Here is a 24,996-nt window from a genome sequence, read left to right as displayed (position 1 = left end):
TTTTCCCTATTTATCTTTATTTCTGCTACCATTTTTCCATATATTGTTCCATTTTCTTCCTTTTTCCACCCCTCGCCCCCGAACTCTGTGAAGCTATTGTGTTAGTTTAGAACTCCAGAGTTCTTAGAAATACATACCCAGTGTGATGGATGTAGCATGAGAAGCCCCTTCTTCTATATGTTTTGTCTGAAGTTGGCATAGCAATCATCTCCAAGGCTCAGCCCAAATGGCATTTCCTGGGTGACCCTGCCTTGACTGCTTCCTTTTCTCAGACAAAATACAGTCTCGTTTCCTTTCTCCTGACAGCTGTCACACATACCCCACACCTTCACCAACACTTTTATCACAGGGGACTGTACCAGATGTTTAAGTGCCTGGCCCTACCCTGATGGGTGCCTTTTGAGGGATGGCACTATCTTTGTCCCTTTTTCCTCTATACTTTGTTCATCTGTCTAGCACACAGTAGGTATAATGATTTCTGCATGAAGGAAATGAATGCAGTGGGTCTGGGCTTCAGCATTCACATAATGGGCTTACTCTCCATGATATAGGGGTAGGAGTGTGTATGTGTGTGCAGATGCACAGGCAGTGGGGGGGAGAGAGAGAGAGAGAGAGAGAGAGAGAGAGAGAGAGAGAGAGAGAGAGATTGATAAATAAACCCAGGGAGGCAGCGTGATTTGAACATCGCAGCAACCAACCAGTCCAAATGCAGGTGAAGAGGTGGGAGACAGGAGTGGGCATTTCCTGCTGGTCAAGGCACTGTTAACCCTAAAAATAAAACTACCAGTTATTTTACCAGGAGAAGATGGGTTTATTTGAGAGTCACAGAGAATTGCAATCCACATAAGCAAGCTTCAACGAAACCATAGGCAAGTCCAGCAAACAAAACAGAGGAATGTTATTTTATGAAGAAAGAGGAAGTCGGGAGGGGTTGTTTTGAATAAATACCCATTGGAGAGAAGCCAGAGGAGTTCAGGTTGATGACGTTGTCATTGGCTGAGTTGCAGGGGTGGTCCATTTCTTGTAGGAGAGGCAATGTACATCTTTCCCTGTTGGGACCTGTAACTGATGACTCTTTCCTATGGAGATTCTTCTGTTAGAGGGCTGTAATTGACAATTCCTGTAGTTGACATTGAGTGATAAGGCTCCCCCTACCAGCCTCCCCTTCTAGCACCCTGATCCCACTTTAGTCGTTTCCCTCTATTACTTTTCACAGCATAAAGTGTTGCAACCACTTTGGAAATACTTGATAAAAATTCTACCAGGAGAGGGGAACATGGGTGGCTCAGTTAGTTAAGCATCTGCTTTCGGCTCAGGTCATGATCTCAGGGTCCTGGGATCAAGCCCCATGTCATGTCAGGCTCCAGCCCCCGCCCCCATGTGTGTGTGCATCCTCGCTCTCTCAAATAAATAAATAAATAAAATCTTAAAAAACAATTCTACCAGCAGAGTTAGTCTGCCCATTCCCTCCTGTCTCCTGTTTCTGTTTCTGAGTGGTCAAGTTTCACCCTATGGGGGGTTGGGGGAAGAGGAGACAGAGACCTGAAGAGTTCAAGATTTGACTCACTTCAAGATTTGAGCACAAGATTTCTTCTTTTTTTTAATTTATGTTTATCCAACACAGAAAGGCTGTGTGGTTTTTTGTTTTTGTTTTTGTTTTTTGAGAGAGAGAGAGAGCCAGTGTGGAGGGCGGGAGGGGCAGAGGGAGAGAGAATCCCAAGCAGGCTCCACTCCCAGCATGGAGCTCGATGCAGGGCTTGATTCCACGACCCAGAGAACATGACCTGAACCGAAATCAAGAGTTGGACGCTTAACAGACTGAACCACCCAGGCACCCCCAGCACAAGATTGTTTCTAACTCAGCAACTTATGCAAAACTCCTAGATTTGGGAAGCTTTACTCTAGCAAACATATTTCCTATTGCCCTGAATCAACTTCTTTTTTTTTTTTTTAAGATTTTATTGATTTATTTGTCAGAGAGAGAGAGAGAGCACAAGCAGGGGGAGTGACAGGCAGTGACAGGCAGAGGGAGAAGCAAGCTCCCCACTGAGCAAGGAGCCCGATGTGGATCAACTTCTAAAAAATAATAGTTTATTATTATTATGAAAGTAATATACACTCACGTAAATGATTTTAGAAAAGCAGAAAAGTTGATAGGGCCATCCATAATTCCATTACCCAGAGAAAATCATAATTAATATTTCTTATGTAATTTTTTCCTTTGCAATTAGGAAGAAAATATTACAGAATGATTTAATTGAAGTATCATTTAAATTTCCAATCTTTTATATATGTTTAAAATGTATGAAGTGCAGGGCACCTGGGTGGCTCAGTCGGTTAAGCATCTGCTTTCTACTCAGGTCATGATCCCAGGGTCCTGAGATTGAGCCCCGCATTGGACTTCCTGTTCAACAGAGAGCCTGCTTCTCCCTCTCCCTCTGCTCCTCCCCCTGCTTGTACTTTCTCTCTGTCAAATAAATAAATAAAATCTTTTAAAAATAAAATGTATGAAGTGATATGGCAGTGTGCAGTGTTGCATAGGACTTCTAAATTCTTGATAACAGGAGAGTATGTATAATTCAACAAAATGAAAGCTGCTTGCTCTGTGGTTTAGTGGAAGTCAGAGAGTAGTCTCAGTCATTTCATAATTTGAAAGTCAGTATACATTTTTTTTAAAGATTTTATTTATTTATTTGAGAGAGAGGATGAGAGGAGAGAGAGAGAGAGCACATGAGAGGGGGGAGAGTCAGAGGGAGAAGCAGACTCCCTGCTGAGCAGGGAGCCTGATGCAGGACTCGATCCTGGGACTCCAGGATCATGACCTGAGCTGAAGGCAGTTGCTCAACCAACTGAGCCACCCAGGTGCCCGAAAGTCAGTATACATTTTAACTGAAAATATTGGTAAGTGACCATTTGGTCTAAATGTTTTCCTCTTTACAAAGTGTATTTTTCTGGAGATGCCTGGGTGGCTCAGTCAGCTAAGCTTCTTACTCTCAATCAATCTTGGCTCAGGTCTTGGTCTTGGGGTTGTGAGTTCAGGTCCCGTGTTGGGCTCTGTGCTGGGCATGGAGCACACTTAAAAAAAAAAAAAATAGGGTGCCTGGGTGGCTCAGTTGGTTAAGCGACTGCCCTCGGCTCAGGTCATGATCCTGGAGTCCCTGGATCGAGTCCCGCATCAGGCTCCCTGCCTGGCAGGGAGCCTGCTTCTGCCTCTGACCCTCCCCCCCTCTCATGTGCTCTCTCTCTCTTTCATTCTCTCTGTCTCAAATAAATAAATAAAATCTTTAAAAAAAAAAGTATATTTTTCTAGAAGTAAATAATTTGTTCTTGTCTTTAGAGTGGCATGTCAAAATCATCATAGTTAGATTCATTTTGACATTAAATGTCCCTAAACATTATGCAATTTGGCAGGCAGGTCTTGACAGTCCTAGGTCCATCAAATGTTTTGCAGATTAATAATGATAGCTATGCTCTTCATCGATCAGCCTAGTTGACTGTATCCTGAATTCAGAGCCGTACAATGGCTGTTTGACATACTTTTAGGTAAATTTATTTTTGTAGCAATTGGAAATATATATATAAAAAAAGACAAAGTCTGTAGTTTCCACTTCACTGAAAATAAGAGCAATATTTATCTTAAGAGTAGTACTCATTACACTTTACATTATTCTATTTAGAAGGCAAGCTATTATTAACAGGAAGCAAAATGCTATTCACAGCACATGTTCCAGGGTCATCATTAACTGTGCAAGACTAGTGCTTTTCAGACATACGTTCCAATTTGGCTTGGTTATCCCTGCTGTTTTCTAAAGCTTGCTTGATATATTTTAGGATGTAGATCTCAAACAAGAAAACCAAAAAGATCTTTCTTATTTGGAATTCCCAGGTCCATGTTATATCAGTAGTTTTTGGGAAAATCCATTTAAACAGTAAAACTTCATGTTTTGAAATTTTATAATAATGACAGTAGAGCCTACACATTAAATCATTTTATATATGACTCATTTTCAATATAAATTCAAGCATCTGGGGACATTACCATAGGACATATATTTCTTGGTTCTATATGTCAAAGGTATGTTTCTTTCTTTTTTTAGATTATTTATTTATTTATTTGACAGAGAGACACAGAGAGAGGGAACACAAGCTGGGGGAGTGGGAGAGGGAGAAGCAGGCTTCCCGCAGAGCAGGGAGCCCAATTATGGGGCTCAATCCCAGGACCCTGGGATCATGACCTGAGCCAAGGGCAGATGCTTACCAACTGAGCCCCCCCCCCGCACCCCTTGAAGGGTATGTTTCATATTGACTAGGAAAGGGTACAAATCTGTAAAACAAAAGAAACTAAAAGAAGTTCTAACTATCCCTCTGACTATTCAAATTGTACTCTTAGTCCTAGCCAATGCAGTGAGGTCAGAAAAGGAAAGAAGGAACAAAACTGTTTTTTTTTTTTTATTCTTATGTTAATCCCCATACATTACATCATTAGTTTTAGATGAAGTGTTCCATGATTCATTGTTTGTGCACAACACCCAGTGCTCCATGCAGAATGTGCCCTCCTCAATACCCACCACCAGGCTAACCCATCCTCCCACCCCCCTCCCCTCTAGAACCTTGTTTGTTTTTCAGAGTCCATCGTCTCTCATGGTTCGTCTACCCCTCCAATATCCCCCGCTTCATTCTTCCCCTCCCGCTACCTTCTTCTTCTTCTTTTTTTTTTTTCTTAACATATATTGCATTATTTGTTTCAGAGGTACAGATCTGAGATTCAACAGTCTTGCACAATTCACAGCGCTTACCAGAGCACATACCCTCCCCAGTGTCTATCACCCAGGCACCCCATAACAAAACTGTTTTTATTTGCTGATAATATAACTGTTTAGCTCCAAAGGCCAAGGGATTCTGACTTATTAACTCTAATAACTGACTTATTAGAACTAGTAAGGGAGTTTAGTAAGGAAATTGAATGAATGTTCAACATACAAAAACCAATGCCCTTTCTATAGGTCAGTCATAATCAATTGAGAAATGTGACATAAAGATTCTGTTCACAGCAACAAAAAAACTTACAAAATATCTAGGAATAGGGGCACCTAGGTGGCTCAGTCGGTTAAACATCTGCCTTCTGCTCAGGTCATGATCCCCCGGTCCTGGTCCTGGGTTCTAGCCAGGGTAGGGATCCCTGCTCAGCGGGGAGTCTTCTTCTCCCTCCCCCTCTGCCCCTCCCCCAACTCCATTTGTGCTCTCTCTCTCTTTCTCAAATAAATAAATAAAATCTTTAAAGAAAATCTAGGGGTAAATTCAACAAAAGAAACATGCAAGGCACATAATGAAACAAATTATAAAAGTATTAAAGAAACAAATTCTAAGTATATATATATAATTTTTCAGGTTGAGCTGCCTGAATATTACATAGATGTCAATTATGTATAAATCATGAAATCCCAACTAAAGTCCCAAAGGATTTTCATGGACCTTATCAAGCTGATTTAAAAATTCTCCTGGATTCCAGAACCTAGAACAGTTCCTGACACATAGTAGGGGTGTAATAAATGTGTGGTGAAAGGGGCACCTGGGTAGCTCAGTCGGTTGAGCATCCAACTCTTGATTTTGGCTCAGGTCATGATCTCAGGATGGGATCAAGCCCCGGGTCTGTGCTCAGTCAGGAGTCTGCATCTATCCCTCTCCCTCTGTCCCTCCCTGCACTCACTCTCTCTCTCTCTCTCAAATAAATAAATCTTTAAAAATAAATAAATAATGTGTGGTGTTTGAATAATCAGTGAATGAAGAGCTTCAATAACTACTTATATGCAAATGACTCATATATTTGTATTTCTATCCCAAAGTCATCCTCGGAGCTCCAGACCTGTATATCTTATTGTCCCCTTACTCTTTTCACTTGATTAGCAAGAAACCAATTTAAGACTCATTATGTTCAAAACATAATGTCCTATCCGTCTTGCAAATCCTGTCCTCTACCAGTCATCAAGATGGGTAAACTAAAAGCAGGGAGGTATCTCTAACCATCCAACTGTCCATTTGTGATTATCTAAATCATCACAAATCCTGCTGAGTTTACCTGCTGAATTTTTCTTGAGTCCATCTGTATCTCTCATCTATAGTGCCACCACCATCTGCCATCATTCCTTCTCCATTCTGGTGAATAACTTCCTAACTAGTTTCTTCTCCTCAAACTCAGTACTTTTCCCTCTGCTGCCCTCCTACCTCAAAACAATGTCATGATTTTCATTGCTTTTAGGATTAATTCCAAGCTCTTCATCATGACTTACAAAGTTTGGCCTCGCCTGCCTTCCATGATATTTGCCCTGACTCTAAGCTTTGGCCACAGTGACCTTTCAATTTTTGAAATATGTGATGTTCCCTCCTGCCACAGGGCCTTTGTATATGCTATTCTTTCTGCCTGGAATCATCTCATTTCTTCTTTATCCTAATTAACTCTACTTCTTAAGATCTCATCACAGTCATCTTTTTCTTAGGTAAGACCCTCCTGATTCCCATTACACTCTTATATCACTCTGCTACATAGCTCAAATTAAATTTACCCTTATGTGGATGATTTTCAGACTTCAAGCTTAATCAGAACAGGGACACTGTCTTTTTTTACTTGCTATGGTGTCCCTAGCTATGGTGCTAGGTCATGAATAAATGAATGGAAGAATGAGGCTAGATAGGCAAATAGGTGCACTATGGCTTGACGTGGTCAGCAATCAATAGCTTTTCATTGAATGAATGAGGAGAAACTTTATCTGGTTCTAAGTAATTAAGAATCATGGGTCAGAAAACCAACTGCAAGTGCTTTATATTTAATTTCACATTTTGAAATTGTTTCCACAGAAGAGTCCCAATATTTATGTCAATGCATTACAATGAAAATAAACCAGAAAGGATTCAAATATGAGAAGAAAGATTCATCCATGCAGATAATCAAGATTTAATTTATAATAAAAAATGATGAAGATATTTCTTACGATGCTCAATTAAAAGCAAAAAAGAATATTTAAACAAGAACTTGAATTCATCTGTGTTGTAAAGATTTTGGTTTCATGTGCCATAAATATAAAGATAAAATTTTCCATATACTTCATCATCATGTAAGAGTAGCCTAATTTAATAAGATGTTCATGCATAGTAAATTCCTAAGTAAAATAAATAAGAATGGCTGATAGTTTATCTTGAAAAACTGATAGAGAAACTTTTGTCTTAGTTTTTAAAAGTTCTTTAATTTTGATGAGTAACTTGAGAATTTTCAAGTTGCTTATATAATCGTAAAATAGATTCATACTTATTTCACATATATTTATTAATTTCTTACAGCCCAAAACAATTTTTAATAAGACTAAAGGATGCAAAATAGCAGTTTTGATAATATTTTAAGCACGACTGAGATCAAATGTTAGTAATTTGTTGACACAAATTAAATGCATTTTTCTTAATTTCAGGGAATATTAATTCCTTTGCAATGAAATCACCCGCTCCATACTCATAGATATATCTGATACACTGATACAAAGTAAAATGTAGTACATTTCTCTATGTTTCTAGTGAACCAGGACTGTCAGGGAGGTTTAATAAATATGCCCATTGTGTAGTCCCTGACATAACCCAAGAGAATCGTAAGATTATACCCAGTTAAGTTACTAAGCCTATGTAAAGACTTCAAAATAAAGCAAAGGATTGAATATCCTTGTAACCACTCCATCCAACTTTTTAAATTTGTAATTTTGCCTTTTCTCAGTTAAAATTTTAAAACATTCTTTTATTAATGGGTTTTGACAAATGTATAATGACATGTATCCACCAGTGCAGTATCGTACCAAGTAGATTCATTGCTCTAAAATCCACTTTGCTTTGCCTATTTATCCCTCCCTCCCCCCAATCTCTAGCAACTATTCATTTAAGTTTCCTCTGTATCTGTTCATGGCTTGAAAGCTCATTTCTTTTTAGCACTGAATAATATTCCATTGTCCTTCATCTACTGAAGGACATCTTGGACCCCTCCAAGATTTTTCCCCTCTTAGTTGAGACAGGACAGCTGGAGAGGGCTGGAGGTGTGTATTTCCCTTTCTCCACCTGGAAGGATAGAAGGGGCTGGAGTTTTTCCCTTCACTCAGGTAGGTTTGGCTCTAATAACATCCCAGCAGGTTTGATAAAATAAACTGAAAATTAATAAAAGGAAACCTTGCTGGGAATGGAGTCCGCAGGTCAGCAGGGGGAGCTCTCCCACCCTGCTACAGTTTGTCAATTGCAGCTCCAACGGGAAGAGATGTGCCATCCAAGTCAATTCTACTTTAGCTGCTACTTTGCTCTCCCAGGAGGAGGAAGGAAGGTTCTTTTCCATCCCTGGCAACAGCCCAGCCAATGAGACACAACTTAGCCAATGAAAAGCCATTATAGGGGCCCCTGGGTGGCTCAGTCGTTAAGCATCTGCCCTTGGCTCAGATCATGATCCTAGGATCCTGGGATGGAGCCCCCTGTCGGGCTCCCTGCTCAGCGGGGAGCCTGCTTCTCCCTCTCGCTCTGCTTTCTGCTCCCCCTGCCTGTGCTCTCCCTCTCTTTCAAATAAATAGATAAAATCTTAAGAAAAGAAAAGCCACTATATTTCAAACTCCGAATTTACTCCAATGGACTTTTTGCTTATAACAAACAGCCTTTGCAATTTCCCCCTGCCTATATAAGAGACCATTCCTTTGCTTTGTTCTGCTGTCTTGCCTGTGATTTTGCCTGGTTTTGGTGTGTAGCTTGCGTGTCCCAGAAGAATGCAATTCTCCACTATTCCCAGATAAGCCCATTTGTTAGTAAAATAACTGGCAGTTTTATTTTTAAGGTTAACAGGCTTTGGTAGAATAATTTCTCCTGAGGACAGGCCTTGTTAAGAAGAACCATTAATCCATGGTGCCTCTTCCCCTCTCCCGGTTGAAAACACAAGGGGATTTTTCTTCAATATTCAATATAAGTACCCAGTAAAGCTCTGGAATGGGGTGAGGGTTAAAACTCACAGAAGTATGACTTCCCCTGACTCGGTCCCCTTGGAGTTTTTAGTATTCAGACTTGTCCATATTGAGTGGACAGCAATTCATTAATTACACTTCCGATTCTCCCATCTTGGCACTCATTCCCACAATGGTTTCTGATTGTGGGTTTCTCCTCTGATAAATTGTGATTCTCTGTATCTGTCTGTCTCCAGTTTGGGGGGTAGCTGTTTGCTCTGTGACCTCACTTCTCTGATGGACCGTGATACTGGTGGTTTATAATAAATATATTTGGTTTTTGTCCCATGTCTGGCAGAGAGCTCCTAAAACCCTTGGAATTTTCTAAGTGATGAGAGCTAAGGTGTCTTTTGTTATGTTAATGAGATGACTTTGCGACTCTACCTCAGATGGGGGCTGGCTGCCAGGGGAACCAACCTAGAATATAGGTGTGGAACTTTCAGTCCCACCCTCTGACGTCCAGGCTAGAGAAAGGAGCTGGAGGTTGAATTGTTCACCTCCTATCAATGATTTAATCAATCATGCCTATGTAATCCAAAAGGATGGGGTTCAGAGAACTTCCGGGTTAGAGAGCACATGGATTTGGGGATAGTAGAACACTCAGAGGGCATTGAAGCTCTGTGCCCTTTCCCCATACCTCGCCCTAAGCATCTCTCCGTCTGGCTGTTCCTGAGTTATATGTTTTTATAATAAGCTAGTGATCTAGTAAGTTTTTTGAGTTCTTTGAGCTGTTGTAGCAAATTAGTGAACGCAAGGAGGGATCATTGGAATCTTTGATCTGTAGCCGTAGGTGAGAAGCAAGGTGCTATCCTGGTTTTGCCAATGGCATCTTGAGTGGGTGGTGGTGGTGGGGGGTGTTCATCTAGAACTGAACCCTTCGCCTTTGGAATCTGATGCTATCCAGGTAGGTAGTATTAGAATTGAGTTGAATTGTAGGACATGCTGCTGGTGCCCAGGGAATTGCTTGTTGGTGTGGGAACCTCTCCCTGACCAAAAACACACACATTGGGATTTGGTAAGCAGGTCCACCTTTTACAGATCTAAAAATAGTTGTTGATTTGTAGTTTGTTCAGTTTTCTACTTGTTATTAGGATGTAGTGGTGACTTTGAAGCTCCTCACATATGGGATGAAAAATGGAAGTTGTAATATATTTTTAAAATGTTTAAATTCACTAATAATTAGGAACTTTAAGATAAAGTAACCACAAGACAACAATTGGGAAAAACAAGAAACATAATACATATTACAGGGAGAGACACTAGGGGAAGAGGTTATGGGAAATCGTATTCTCATGCATTGCTGGTGGAAAATGTGAGTTGTTATAGCCTTCTGGAAAACGATTAGGCAGTATTTATTAAATGGTACACATTTTTTGTGACCTAATTCAAAGTCATTGGCTGAGGGTCCTCCGTCCACATACATACACACAGGAAAGGGTCAGGCATAATGATCTCCCAGGCATAATCTCCCTGGGAAGGTGGATTTTGTTTGGGTTTAGAGAAGTTCCCTGGAGAAAGGGTTAGCTATAAGCCCTCGGTAGCCAATTCACTCACAGCATTTAGGGATGTGTGCAAAAGGGACAACAACATCATCCACTACAACTTAGAAAATCATATTATGTGACCATGAAAATAATGAATTAGTTTCAGTTGACTTAGAGACATTTCTGAAAAAGCAAAGTTACATTTTTGACAAAAGCAACTTATTTTTCTCTATATATTTATATATAAATTATGTGGGCATAGAGAACATCCAATGGGTAGTTTATATGTGATTCTTGGGGAAAGAGAATAAATGTGAAAATGATGGAGATAGTGATGCAGAATAGGCGAGAATGTCAGGTGTAGGGCAATTTAAGGGAAAAGAGAATGCACTTTGATTATAATTAACAAAAATAAATGGAGAAATGGTTTGAAATATTTGGTGGTAAAACCGGGCCCTAGTGCTTCTGTCCCAGTTAGGCATACTGGGCAGCCGTAATCTGAGGAAGGAAGATTTACATCTTGGCACATTTTTACCATCTGTAGTGAGTTGAATGGTGTTGCACCCAAAAGATAATGTCTAAGTTCTAGGCCACATACCTGTGAAAGTGATGTTATTTGAAAACAGGGTCTTTGCAGATGTAATTAACTTAAGGATCTTGGGATGAGATCATTCTGGATTGGGGTGGGCCCTAAATCCAATGACTGGTTTCCTAATAAGAGAAAGGAGAGGGAGATTTGTGATACTGAGACAGAGAGTGGAAGGCCCTGTTTAGATGGAGGAAGAGATTGCAGGGATGTGTCTACAAACCAGGGAATGCCAAGGATTGCCAACGGGCACCAGAAACTTGATGAGGCAAGGAAAGATTGCCCCATAGAGCTCCTGTGGGCAGTGTAGCCCTGACAACACCTTGATTTCAGACTTCTAAGCCTCCAGAACAGTGAGAAAATGAATTTGTGTTGTTGTAGGCCACCAAGTTTGTGGTAATTTGTTATGGCAGCCCTAGCCAAGTCATACAGAGTTCATGTCATGGATGCTTTGTCACAGAGTTAGACGGCATTAAAAGACAGAGACAATAGTTTATCTACTATTTTATGTTCTTCACAGTACATAGGTGTTTTGCTGCTGCTTATGTGTTATAAATCAATAGAAATGTGCAAAACTGTGCCATTAAGCTTGGGCCTGTGGAGCTGGTTAGAAAACTGAGACCATGAAGAAAGGCTATGCATTTGCTTTAAAAATGTACCTTTCTGATATGTACATATCTTTCATACTGTGTACGAGAAAATAAATATAAATATATATGGAAAGATGAACTTACTGATAGAAAACATGGAAGGCCTATTAAGAAAAATTTGACTACAGAAGGAAGACATTGGCCAACAATGTATACAAAGTGTTTACCTCCTTAATAATTTTAAAAACACAAATTACTAAAAGGAGTCCATTTTCAGCTATTAAATTGGCAAAAAATAACTAGTGTTGGCCAAAGTTCAGGAGAATGAGCACTTCCACACACTGTGGTCAGAGTATATTGATGCAACATTTCTGGAAGACTTAAAAATTAAGACAATGTACATTAATGGTCTTTCCATTTCAAATAAATACTTGGGCCCAGAAATCTTAATTCTATTTATTTATCCTGAGGAAATAATCAGGATATGGGAAAAGGATATATATAAGATGTTCACTGAGGTTTTGCTTATATTGGTACAAAAATTAAAAACAGCCTAAAAGTATACTAATAAAAGCTCATTGACTAAATTATGGTAGAATCTCTACAATGGAAATTTCCTTAGGAATTAAAAATGCTGCAGTAGTAGAATATGTAGTGATTGTACATGTTTATGATGTTCATAACATATTAGGTAAAAGGAACAGATTATAAAACAACATACCATGTGATCACATTTTGGAAAAGTATATACAGAAAACAAACTGAAAAGATGCACATAAAATGTAAACAGTGGTTCTTTCTGGGTAGTAGGACTACACTGGACTTTATTTTCCTTGTGTGTGTGTCTTTCATACTTTGTTAATTTTCTATTACCACATAATGTTTATGAATGGTTTGAATGATTATGAAATAATTTTATGCAATTGCTTTTTAAGAAAGAAAAATATAAAAAAAAAAGTCTCACTGGCTAGGTGATCAGCTCCTTGAGGTCAGGGACTGTGAACAAATCTTTTTTTTAACCTCTATTACCACTGACTATTGTGTCTGGCAAACAAAAAGATGTCAATTAATACTTCTCAAAGTGAAATCATAATACTTCAAACAAAACCTATAGGGCTAAAATAGGATGTTCATTATAAATATTTTCTCAGTGTGAGTTCTTTCTTTCTAAGATTTTTACTTATTTATTTGACAGAGACAGAGACAGAGAAAGCACCAGCAGGGGGAGGGGAGAGGGAGAAGCAGACTCCCCGCTGAGCGAGGAGCCTGATGCGGGGCTTGATCCCAAGACCCTGAGATCATGACCTAAGCCGAAGGCAGACGCTTAACCAACTGTGCCACCCAGGCACCCTCAGTGTGATTTTTTAATAGGAAATTGTCAAGTTACTTCATTTCCCTCTAAAGTCACAATTTATTGCAGGTAATGGCATGGCACTGTTTTTAGTGCACCTAGTCTACTAATTATCTCTCCAGCAAAAGGATTGACCTATATATAGGAGTCGTTTTCAGGAGCTGCACCCTGTTTTGTATTACTATATTCTTAATAACAAAGTATATAAATTTTCTTGTAATCTAAAGATACAAGCTGACATTGGGTTTAGATACATTTGAATTCAAATTTTGTAGGTAAGGGGCAAAAATTTCCAAGGATTATGCCATAGGTACTAAAGTGGAAACATTTAAATACATGATAAAAAAAATTATAAAGATGTCAGATGTTCAAACTTGCCTTTTCCTTCAAATTAAGAGGCAGATTTATTTAAACAGCTGAAATAGGACCCTGTAAGAGATGTTTTGTCTCCTTGACTATTCCCCCAAGATTCTCAGAAAGGAATGAATAACCTAATTGGATGTTTGACAGGGCCTGTATTAATTATATAAGTGATTTTTGTATATGATGCTCTTACATAATAACCTGCATAGTTTATGTGACTGTAAACAATATTGTTTTATTTTAAAGTTATCCAAAGAACCGTTCACCAGTGTGATGAATACAGGATATGATGGATCTTACAGAGGTACTTAAGTTTACTATCATGTGAATGCCTAACTAGCTTTGATTATACAAACTAAATGAGCTCAAGGATACTATGATAATAAAAGATACTAATAATATGTAATTTAAATACCCCAGGGAAAATACTTCACTGTTATGGCTGATTTAAAATATCTAATATGTAAAGATTTATAAATATAGTACAAATGGAAGAATTAAGGAGTGGGGTGTTTATAAGACCAAATAAGTATTTTGACTTGAAAGACTCTTTTCATTTGCTTTAGTTTTCCAATGTTTTCCTTGCTGCCAAAATCCTAACCTCTTTTGATTAATAAGATGCTAATCCTGTTGACACTTATGGCTCAATAAACTTGAATGCTGCCCATCCTGTAAGTCCCATAAAAGCGAGCAGCCGTCACTGACTTCATGCTCTTGTGCATTATTCTCCCTTTCCTTTTCTGTAACTATCAGGGTTTCCTGTTCTGTCTCCTGAGGAACCTCGTAATGCAATATTCAGACCTCAATTTTATTTTAAGTCACGCAACAGTGCCTGAGGCTTAACTTAGTTGCTTTTTTTTCTTTTCATTTATTTCTGTCAAAATGAGTTCCTCTGAAATTATTTTCATCAAGAATTTTCATCTCGGGGTGCCTGGGTGGCTCAGTTGGTTAAGTGCCCGACTCTTGATTTTGGCTCGGTTCATGGTCTCAGGGTCGTGGGATTCAGCCCCGTGTCAGCTCCACGCTCAATGGGGAGTCTGCTTGAGATTCTCTCCTTCTCCCCCTCCCCTGCTCACTCATGCTCTCTCTAAATAAATAAAAAAATCTTAAAATAATCTTTAAAAAAATCTTAAAAAATCTTAAAAGAATTTTCATCTCATATTTTACCATCTGAGTTTGAATGATGATTTCCTTGAACTATTAAGGAAGTGGATTTTTTCTTTTAATTATTTACAGTATTTTCTACTAAGGATTGTACACAACTTTAGGAAATGACTTTATGAGAATATTTCAACAAATTTATGACATATTAAAAAATGAGAGCCCTGATGTTTCACCAAGGTATGTAACTGAATTTTATGGCAAAGCCAAAAATGACAGAACTAAGGCTATCATGGGAAGTAGAAGTTCTTAACCTCTAAGGTCAACTAGAGAGATTCACCGTGGCATCTTTGTAGAGTAACTTGGAAATGCAATAGAAGGCCAAAGAGACCCAGGAGAATTCTCATAGTTCCATCTGACTTCCTTCCTTCCTTCCCTTTCCTTCCCTCCCTCCCTCTTTCTCTTTTTCTTTCTTTTCTTCTTTTTTTTTCCTTCCTTCCTTCCTTCCTTCCTTCCTTCCTTCCTTCCTTCCTTTTTCTTTCTGATTTATTTATTTATTTGGGAGGAGAGTGAGGGAGAGGGAGAGAGAATCTGAAGCTGACTCAGCACTGAGCACAGAGCCTCTCTCACAACTGTGAGATCATGACCTGAGCTGAAACCAAGAGTTGGATACTTAACTGAGCCACCCATGTGACACGCTTTTGTAAATGAACGTAAAAACCCCACTGGGAACGTGTATGATAAAGAACACTGCCTTTATGTTTGGAGGGGTGGTGGAAATGCAGAGGCATGGCATCCAGAATGCTTTTTTCCATTGTGTGATCAAGTTTTCAGTATGTAATTATAAAGAAGCATTTGCTCCTGCCTTTATTATGTCTATTGCTGCATAACAAATTACACCCAAAACTTGATTTAAGATTTATTATCTCACAGATTCTGTGGGTCAGGAATCAATCTGGGTTCTCTCCTTCAGGGCCTCTTGAGTGGCTGCCATGGCAGGGGCTACTGTTGAGGCTTTCACTAGGGAGGATATGCTTCTACAAACACTCTTGTGGTTATCAGTAGGATTCAGTTCCTTGTGGGCTGCTGGCTGGAAGCCTTTCACAGTCTCTTGCTATGTGGGCCTGGTGGTTTCCAACCTGGCAGGTGGCCTCCATCAGGGTGAGCAAGTGAGATGGAGAGAAGCCCATCTTTTTACAACATGACGTCCTGTCACTTCTGCTGTATACTCATTAAAAGCTAGTCATTATGTCCCATGCACCCCATAAGGGCGCACTACCAGGAAGTGAGATCAGGGAGCCATCTTAGAGGCTGCCCATCACATGCAAAATACATTCACATATTTCCCAGATTCCCAAAAGTCTCACTGCATTACAATATCAGCTTCAAGTCCAGAATCTTATCACTGAAATCAGGTCAGGGTGGGTGAGACTCCTCAGGTGTAATTCTTTAAGTACAGCTTCTGGAACTCCTCTCCATCTGTAGACCCAAGAAGCCAATGGGACAAGTCCACTCCCAACATACAATAATAAAGCAGGCATAGGAGAACTGCAATAAGACATTCCTGTTCACAAGGGGAAAATGGAGACTCAGAGGAGTCCCTACATCCAGCCCACACACAAGGGGAGGGGATTGTGCAAGTCGTGAAAACCAGGAGTGGGAGGGGTCACTGGTGGCCATCTTAAAGGCTGCCTACCACACTGCCCTTCTATTTGACTCTAATAATAAAAGAAGTAAAATTTAAGACCAGTATTTTATGAAGCATGAGGTGCAGCTGAGTTTTCAATGTATAGTGCATTCCTGTGAGTTTATATTGCATTTTTTTCTTTGGCTCAGGGTAAAAATTGCTTTGCATTACAAGAATATTGGAGGAAATTGCTTAAAAATTCTGTCTCCTTCTATCATGGCTATAGATCTGATCACTGACTCTTACATTATTTAATTTTCCAAAAATTTTCAAAATGTTTTCCTAAGGTTTAATACAGCATCTGCTATAGCTCCATACTTATTCCTCAAGCTGCATTTTGTATTTCTTCTTCAATTTATCAGTACATTGATTGCATTTGCATAACATTCAAATTACATTCCTTGGTGAAACATCAGTCTCTACTTTGAATATGAGAGCTGTTCTGGCTTCTTCTTTACACTACTGAGTGAACTAGAGAAATAACTTTTCCACTTCTTTTCTCTATACCGCTTAGTTACTACATAAGTAATTTTTTCCCCTAATCACACATTTCTTTGAAATAACACAAATGAAGAACTGTGATACAAACTAGAAATTGTAGGTAGGTCAGGTTCGACATCAGTTACTTAAGCCCGAATGATAGTACCTCATGTAAAGAACATCAAAATTTTACTAAATGTGCAGTTTGAGTACTTCTCTTAATTGAGCAATATATGTTGGGTGCTTTGTGATACTTTAGAATCTAAACATGTATAAATACTACTAAAAAGTATCTATAATAAGCATATCCAAACCAGAGCATAGGTTAGGAAATTTTTTTTATTTCTCTATATTCTTTAATGATGTCAAAATAATAACAAAAATTTAGAACAATATACAGTGGCATCTGTGGAAACCCTAAGATAACTATAATACCTTTAATAATAATGCTTCATAGTTTTCATATTCTATGGTATTTCTACTTAAAAATCAGACTTTTCCCCATTATATAAGTATCTCTATAATTTTATGAATAATCTATCCAAATATGCAGAACAGGCCTTTGGGAGAGAAAAAAATACACTCAGTATTTTTCTTAACTGACACCTGACTAGGTTTTTTGTTTGTTTGTTTGTAACATAAATATGCTATGCTATCAGTTTTTATCTTCAATGATACATGAAAGATCCAAAATCAAATTGGCTGTCTCCACAGCCACCTGCAGGCCACTAAGCTTAGCAGTAAAACAGTCCAAGGTCAGGTTGTTGGCTGAGCCCATAGCTTCATGTGGAAGGCAAGTTTGTGGTGCAAAGGGATGCCGAGCAGTCTTCAAGAAAGACCAGTGGAGTTCTTCCTGGCTATTGTATAGTCCACAGCCACATCTTGAAAGCAAATCTGGCCACTTAACAACAGAGGGAGACTCTGCCTGAGCGGACCAAAAGTGTCCATACTTCATGTCAGTAAGAACTTCACCTCCATCATGTTCTAAAGAGCCAGCAACAGATTCTAATGCACTGCAGAATGCTTCAGTGATTAATTGAAGTTCTGTTTGAGTACATCCATCATCTTTGAGAATGCTTTCTGGCTCGTTACAAGTCTAAAGAGTAATAAAACCATTGAAAACACATACAGAGCAATATTATAAAAATGTTTCTTAAAGATAAAATACTTGATCAGACGCTTATCATAATGTTACTATTTATGTTCAATTTCCTTAGGGGTTCAGCACAATGCTAATGGGCAAATATGGGTCAGCTGGCCAGGCTATTATCCCTTAATTGGGTTGGTTATAGTATAAATATATGCTAGTCATGTTATCAGAATGAATGAATCAGAATAAACCCCATCAGCTTACTCTGAATGACTGCCCAGTTGTGCCTCCTCAATATTTGATGGACAAGGCATAATGCATATATCACAGGTTTTTATACACACAGGAGGAGGTTCCTGAAGGCTAATGTCCAAATACAGTACTTATTTATAGCTGGCAAAGTGTTTGAGATTTGTTTAAAATGAGAACACACATAATTATTAAGACAAAAGCTATTTAGGGACATGTGTAATTTTCACAGCAATGTTTTAAAAATAAGTAATTTCTTTAAATTAATGAAAAGGTAATATAATTTTAAACTTTTTTTTTGGTTCCACCATTCTAAAAAAGTTTCTCCTAGGGGCGCCTGGGTGGCTCAGTTAGTAAGACGTCTGCCTTCGGCTCAGGTCATGATCTCAGGGTCCTGGGATCGAGCCCCACATAGGGCTCTTTGCTCAGTGGGGAGTCTCCTTCTCCCTCTGTGTTCTCTCTCTCTCCCAAATAAATGGAATATTTATAAATAAATAAAAATAAAAAAGTTTCTCCTAGCAATTTCACTATAGAAAAATAATATATTAGTAAGCTAATAACCGAATGATAGTTAAAACCCATATCCAAACTATTCCAAAGCAGTGGCTGCTTTTTTTTTTCTGCCCAGGAGGTGTGAACCAGATGAGACCATCTATGCTGCCTGTTCTTTTCCCATATTTTCAATGCTATATTGTTTCTTCAAAATCCTACTCATAAAACCTTCCTCCTCCAAAAAACTTTTCCAGTTTACTTAATTCCATTTGCAGACTATATTATTGTCATCAAACATGGGCACTGATTTTGTTTTTCAGAATGTATATTCTGATAACTTTTCATGAATGTGCTTTATCATCAAATAGATTTTAAATCATTTTGGGAAAAAGGGTGGGGCATATCTGTAAAAAAAAACATTTACTCTTTCTCTAATCCTAGTCAGCCACTGGAAGCTCTGCAGTCTCTCTCTCTCTTTCATTTTTAAAGTTCAATGCAGGGCTTGAACTCCCAACTCTGAGATCAAGACCTGTGCTGAGGTCAAGAGTCAGATGCTCAACTGACTGAGCCACTCAGGCACTCCTTGCAGTCTCTTGATAACACTCCTGACTAACCAAAGAATCAACTGCAAATATCTGGAAAACACATACTTTTTTGTATCCATTTTCAAAGAAAATAGGTCAGTATTTATGAAATAATCAGAACTATAATGCACTAAATTTATCTATTATCAGGAATATAGTTTCCTAAATGAATAAAAAACCATTCTATTTGATAGAACTTATAAATAGATACCAATTTAAAAATTATAATAGAATCTAATACTTGGAATGCATTATTAAATGAAACTAAGTCTTTTCTTGATAGTCCAGAAGGTACTGAAGTATTCTGTAGAAACTTAACTCTTTTTTTTTTTTTTCCCAAGATTTTATTTATTTATTTGACAGAGAGAGAGATAGCGAGAGCAGGAACCCAAGCAGGGGGAGTGGGAGAGGGAGAAACAGGCCTCCTGCCGAGCAGGGAGCCCAATGTGGGACTCGATCCCAGGACCCTGGGATCATGACCTGAGCCAAAGGCAGACGCTTAACGACTGAGCCACCCAGGCGCCCGAATCTTAACACTTTCATTATGACTATCAATTATCATCGTACCACAGCAGTTGAAATCTCTAATACAACTTCCATTAACAGAATGCTCATTTCAATATGCAATATTTCAACAATACTCAAAGAATGTGATCATTTGGTGAAAGGATGGATTAATAATAATCATGGTGATAAAGATATTACCTTATATTTGCAACTGTTATTTTCCTCAAGGGTTTTCAAATACAAAATTTGAGTTAGACTACTGAGAAATTAAGCATTAAAGGCTCCAGGGTCATGTTACCCTGGTTTGGTTTATTATCTCGTAAAACAAATGTCGCTGAGAATTCAGATAATCTGAGCAGATCCATCTAACCTACCTTGTGTCTGATATATGCTGCCAAATGAGTTTCAGTACAGCCACCTCCCAACAAAACACTTGGTTCCTTGATTGTCAACCCCAGAACATGCAGTGCGGTTTGACATGTGAGCTAAAAAAGAGGCGAATCATCAGAATCAGACATTGACATGAGATTCACAAAGAAATATAACCATGTTTTCAAGGGAACTTAGATACTAGACTCAAAGAGCTGGATTTTAATTGCAAAAGAACAAAGCTTGTGTTGCCAAGGTTGTAATGTAATGAATACATTTTCGAACAATAAAGATTAGAGATTAAAGAAAAATATTTTAGCCAGATGTTTGTTTCCAGGGACCAGATTAATATCACCTTTCATATGCACTTAGCTCTTCAGACTGAGATTCACAAATGGATGGCCTCAAAATAACTGGGTCAGCAAGGTTTGCTAGTATTTCTACTAAAAAAAATTATTTTAGTCTAAATAAATTAGCTGTATACATGCTATAGAATTTCTTGCAAGTTGCTATGGAAGTAGTAACAGCTACAACCCAGTAGTAATAAAAAGAAAAACACAGAGACCTTTCATATTTATCAAGGATATATCCTTGAGTATATATAATCTTTAAGTTCGTGACCAATACCATAGGTTATCACTTCTCTTAAATAAGTTGCACGTGTTATTGCTGGTAGAAGACAAACTCTATCAAGAGGTGGATGACGGGTATGGCTGGGGAATTCATTTTTCTCAGTGAATTATTCATACACATTAGCATCAAAGAGTACACAGTTCAAGTTAATTGCTAAGAAAAGTTCACATGTCAAGGACTTTTAGATTGCATGTAAGTACCAGAAATAACTGGTAGTGCTCGCCGATTCTACTGTGTAATATCACAGGCAAGTAAATCTGCTTACTTGGGACTTTAATTCTGTCAGTTTTGTTGTTTTTGCTTTCTAAATCACCTGGGAAAGTTATGAAAAACAAAATACATGGCTCACACAAATTCTACTGTGTCTATTTAACTGCGGCCTCAGCCCCTAAATAATGGAATTCAGAGTCTGTGACCTACCTTCAGCTCATTCCAAGCGGTGTCGTTTCTGCTGCAGAGCAGCAAGCTGCAGATAGTTGCTTCATTAGGAATAAGATGAAGAAAATGTTTGAAGCCAAACTTTGCAGGGCACAAATCTTTCACGCTTCCATAACTACTAGGAGAGATTGAGCCTAGGGAACCAATAGGCTGTGTTCCTGTTTTTCAAAGTTTAGAAAACACAAAACATATGAGTAAAGATGGAACATCCAATCATTAAAACTGACTCCTAGCCAATATAAAAGTCCCACACGCATACACTTTACAACATGAAATATAGAATAAGATGCTTCTAAAACCTATAAAGTAAGTAGTATTCTGCTATTAAGATGATATAGAAATAAAGCAAAGCAGAGGTTCTTTTGGTTTACAGACTTTGAACATCTGTTAGGAGCTATTTTATACTCTCTAGAAAAAGGCTCACAAAAATGTGCATACATTTTCTGGGAGCTTAAAAAATTTGCAAGAACCCAGAAAATAATCACCGAACAATTAGACTTCTTTGAATATTCTTTCTTCTGAAGCCTCAGAGTAAGGAATACTTGAGTAATCTGAAATTTAAGGATTAAAAAAAAAAAAAAAACACCTACAGGATGTGTTACTTCACTTGGTGGATGCAACAGAGAGGGTCTGGCTCTACCGCTATGAGCCACTGGACATGAAGCAAGTCACTCATATAACTTTTCTGGGTGGGCCTCCCCATAGGAGTAAAATGGGGATAATATTGTCTGCTTCACAAATAAAGCAAATCAAATGTTCAATGCTCTGTACGCCATGACGAACTTCAAACGCACCAGTGGCCCATGGACAATAGCCCCACTACTTAATCCAGACCAATAAAGAGGAATTTTGTCTGAAAGAGGGAGAAAGGAGGTAATGTTAGATACACTAAGGAGGGTGGAAAACATAGTTTACCTAAGCCATGGGCTTGGTATAACTATTTTTTTCCCTTCCTTTTTATCTCAAAAGGTCACTGCTCCCAAGATCCAGGACTAAAGTTCTGGCTATTTATACCATGTTCTAGTTATATGCGGGATAAGTAAGAACTGTAGGGGTATAGAAACCCAGTGCCCACTTAAACTATTGTTTCTATGGCAAAATGTTTCACATCTTAATTTTTTAGAGAGGGAGAGAGTGAATCTTAAGCAGGCTCCACGCCCAGCACAGAGCCTGATGTGGGGTTTGATCCCACAACCCCGAGATCATGATCTGAGCTGAATCCAAGAATTGGATGTGGATGCTCAACTGACTGAGCCACCCAGGCACCTGTTTCACATTTTTTTTTATTTTTGTTTATTTATTTACTTATTTATTTTATTATGTTATATTAATCACTATACATGGTGGCATCACAATTCCAGACTTCCAGCTCTATTACAAAGCTGTCATCATCAAGACAGTATGGTACTGGCACAGAAACAGACACATAGATCAATGGAACAGAATAGAGAGCCCAGAAATGGACCCTCAACTCTATGGTCAACTCATCTTTGACAAAGCAGGAAAGAAGGTCCAATGGAAAAAAAGACAGTCTCTTCAACAAATGGTGTTGGGAAAATTGGATAGCCACATGCAGAAGAATGAAACTGGACCATTTCCTTACACCACACACAAAAATAGACTCCAAATGGTTGAAAGACCTAAATGTGAGACAGGAGTCCATCAAAATCCTAAAGGAGAACACAGGCAGCAACCTTCTATTTCACATTTTAAAAACTAAATAATCTGTAATACCCAAATATTCACAACTGGAAAAGTCATGAAAAACCAGTAAGTATTTAAAACTATGGGTCTGACCCAGAACATCAACCACAAGAGGTCCATGGAACTATTTCATTATTTCATAATAATTTCCACTTTGACAATCATGGGACATAGAGACAGGGCAATAACCCAGACATTAGGTATTCAATACTGGCATATGTACTACTACTTTTTGATGATTTATAACAACACTAAAAATAGTGAACTTTAACAATGGCTTAAGTCTGATAAATGTTGCAATCAATCGGAATAGAATGACTGCTATGTTGTCAATGCAATTGAAAAGATACTGAAAGTGGCTCAAATCATGAACTCTTTACATTGTCATGTTTCTTTGGCTGTAATAGGTGAATATCAGCCTTATGTCTGATTTTAATTTGTAAAATACAGTGAATTTCTTGCCTGTTGCAATTCTGTACCTTACCAAATATTAGTCAGTTCAACAAACATTTTAGAACACCTGCTGTGGACCAGGCCTGTTGTCAGTGCTAAATATAAAAGATAATCCTGATTCTCAAGGAGCTCAGCTGGAAATATCTGGGATATTTAAAGGTAGCGTGCATGTGTGCCTGCACACATTCACCCACCTACCCACCCCTAATTAGGAATTACTATTTAGGCAGTACAGTAGTGAAGAAGTAGAGAAGTGAAGAAAATTTTAGCTGCAAAATTATCTTCTGAATATAATGTGATTTCTACTTGTAAAACTCAAGTAGAAGAATTTTGTGTAAAGTATGAAACACCTTAGGATTATGAGGCTGTTAAACTTCTCAGTACTCTAAGATGTTTGGGGGGTTAATGGTTTTAGATTATAATAGACCCTAGTCTTTTCTGGGGCTGGAAAATACACAGAAATTGCCATAATCACTCAAGTTTTAGGAAACGAACAGTACAGGGTGTTTCTTAGAAGCCACCTTTGCTGGCAGAAATGATACACATGCTGCAAGGTTGGCAGCTTCTAAAATTTTTCAAGATGTTAACAGTGACGCACACCAAGAATGTCCACTCAAAAAAAGAGTGTGATTATTAACTGTAAGGGGCAAAAGCTGAAGGTGCTTTTTACCTGTCACTTTACTCAGGGGTTCCATCAGAGCCACTCCAACTCTGTCTACAGCAATTACACGGTGCACACTGAGAAACTGTTTTAAAGATGGGTGTATAACTTTTTGGCACATGACAAGATCTACGTGATCACCAACTAGCTGCCTTCCTAGGTTAAGCAACTGCTCCAGGGCTGCATTTTCAAGAGAGACCCCGGAACTGACCACCACAGTTCCTTCTCCAGTATCAGAGAGATCTCCAGATAAAGAAGCACAAAAGAGTGCCACCTTGAAGGCATCTGATTTTTTGATAGGTAAGATCTTCATCAGTTGAACTTCTGACATTTCAATAAGTATTCCAGGGAATACAGAAGAATCTAGAACTCTTTGACCTTTTAAAGGCACAATTATACTCTTCCCTAAAAGGAGGCAGTCTTTGGCGTTGTCTGGAATTGTAAGCAAAAAGGCTCTCAGAACCAAAGCACTGATGTGGTCTGTTTCCTCTCTGGTGAGCACACCAGCGGGTTTACTTGTTACTATACTGCGCACCAAACAAAGGAGGGTCTGAGGCCTGCTAAAGTCAACTAGAATTCGACAACCACAGGACTCGGACTTGAGGTAACTGGTGCAGAGGCGTAAAAGGTGCTGGTTTAATTTAATAACAGTGGTCGGTGTCAAGCCTGTTCTCTGAAGATTTTCAATCAGATTGCAGCAAAGAATGGCCGTGAATAAGCCACAGTCACTGAAACACGACACATGATTCTGCATGGACGTCGTCAGGATCTTTAAAATGGGGTGGGTGACGGGAAGGCTGGAGAGCAGGGCCGACGAATGTGAGGTGGTGCGCACACAGCCTCCAAGACCGTTGTGCACCTGCTTCAGCCTCCCCGAAGGGCCATAGCTGGATGTCAGGACTCCTTTCAAGATACAAAGTGTGGCCCTGACTCTCTCACTTGTCAGTGGTTCACTTTTACACAATGACGACTTTTTAGCTTCTAAACGAGACATCTTACTTCCGGTGGCAAGTGATGAAGACAGTTTTTATTTTGTTACACATATTTTTCTATTTATTTCATTGTCATGGGTCTTGACATTTAGAGAAAAAAATTATCCTTCAAGAATGAAAGTCTTGAATATGCAGCACTGTGGCTTTAAAATTAAATAGCTCCAGGCTTATGAAAAT

At 38.7% G+C, this 24,996-nt stretch overlaps 1 protein-coding gene across 2 annotated transcripts; it reads right to left on the bottom strand.

Annotated features, from left to right (window-relative positions):
* Window positions 1-808: 808 nt before the first annotated feature.
* Window positions 809-24,871, bottom strand: MKKS (MKKS centrosomal shuttling protein). 2 transcript variants are annotated; one of them, XM_064572821.1, is made up of 4 exons: window positions 23,837-24,871; window positions 20,992-21,167; window positions 19,944-20,054; window positions 809-1,104 (listed from the first exon to the last, which is right to left on the bottom strand). In XM_064572821.1, the coding sequence occupies exons 1-4, from the start codon at window positions 24,819-24,821 to the stop codon at window positions 973-975; spliced, it is 1,404 nt and encodes a 467-aa protein (XP_064428891.1). In that variant the 5' UTR covers window positions 24,822-24,871; the 3' UTR covers window positions 809-972. The 2 variants fall into 2 exon arrangements, with proteins under 2 accessions (XP_064428891.1, XP_045741355.1); XM_045885399.2 differs by lacking the exon at window positions 809-1,104 and adding an exon at window positions 16,969-17,743.
* Window positions 24,872-24,996: the final 125 nt, after the last annotated feature.

The sequence above is a fragment of the Mirounga angustirostris genome, unplaced genomic scaffold, assembly GCF_029215605.1.
Source record: "Mirounga angustirostris isolate CCGP_5_RB_7025 unplaced genomic scaffold, mMirAng1.0.hap1 SCAF_10, whole genome shotgun sequence".
Lineage (NCBI taxonomy): Eukaryota > Metazoa > Chordata > Mammalia > Carnivora > Phocidae > Mirounga > Mirounga angustirostris.
This window is presented reverse-complemented; position numbering and strand designations above follow the sequence as displayed.

Coding starts and splice junctions, on each gene's coding strand:
- MKKS (XM_045885399.2), bottom strand. CDS start 24,821: ATGTCTCGTTTAGAAGCTAAAAAGTCGTCATTGTGTAAAAGTGAACCA. Junction 21,168..23,836: donor ACCCCTGAGTAAAGTGACAG/GTAAAAAGCACC, acceptor TTTGAAAAACAG/GAACACAGCCTATTGGTTCC. Junction 20,055..20,991: donor CCGCTTGGAATGAGCTGAAG/GTAGGTCACAGA, acceptor CCTCTTTTTTAG/CTCACATGTCAAACCGCACT.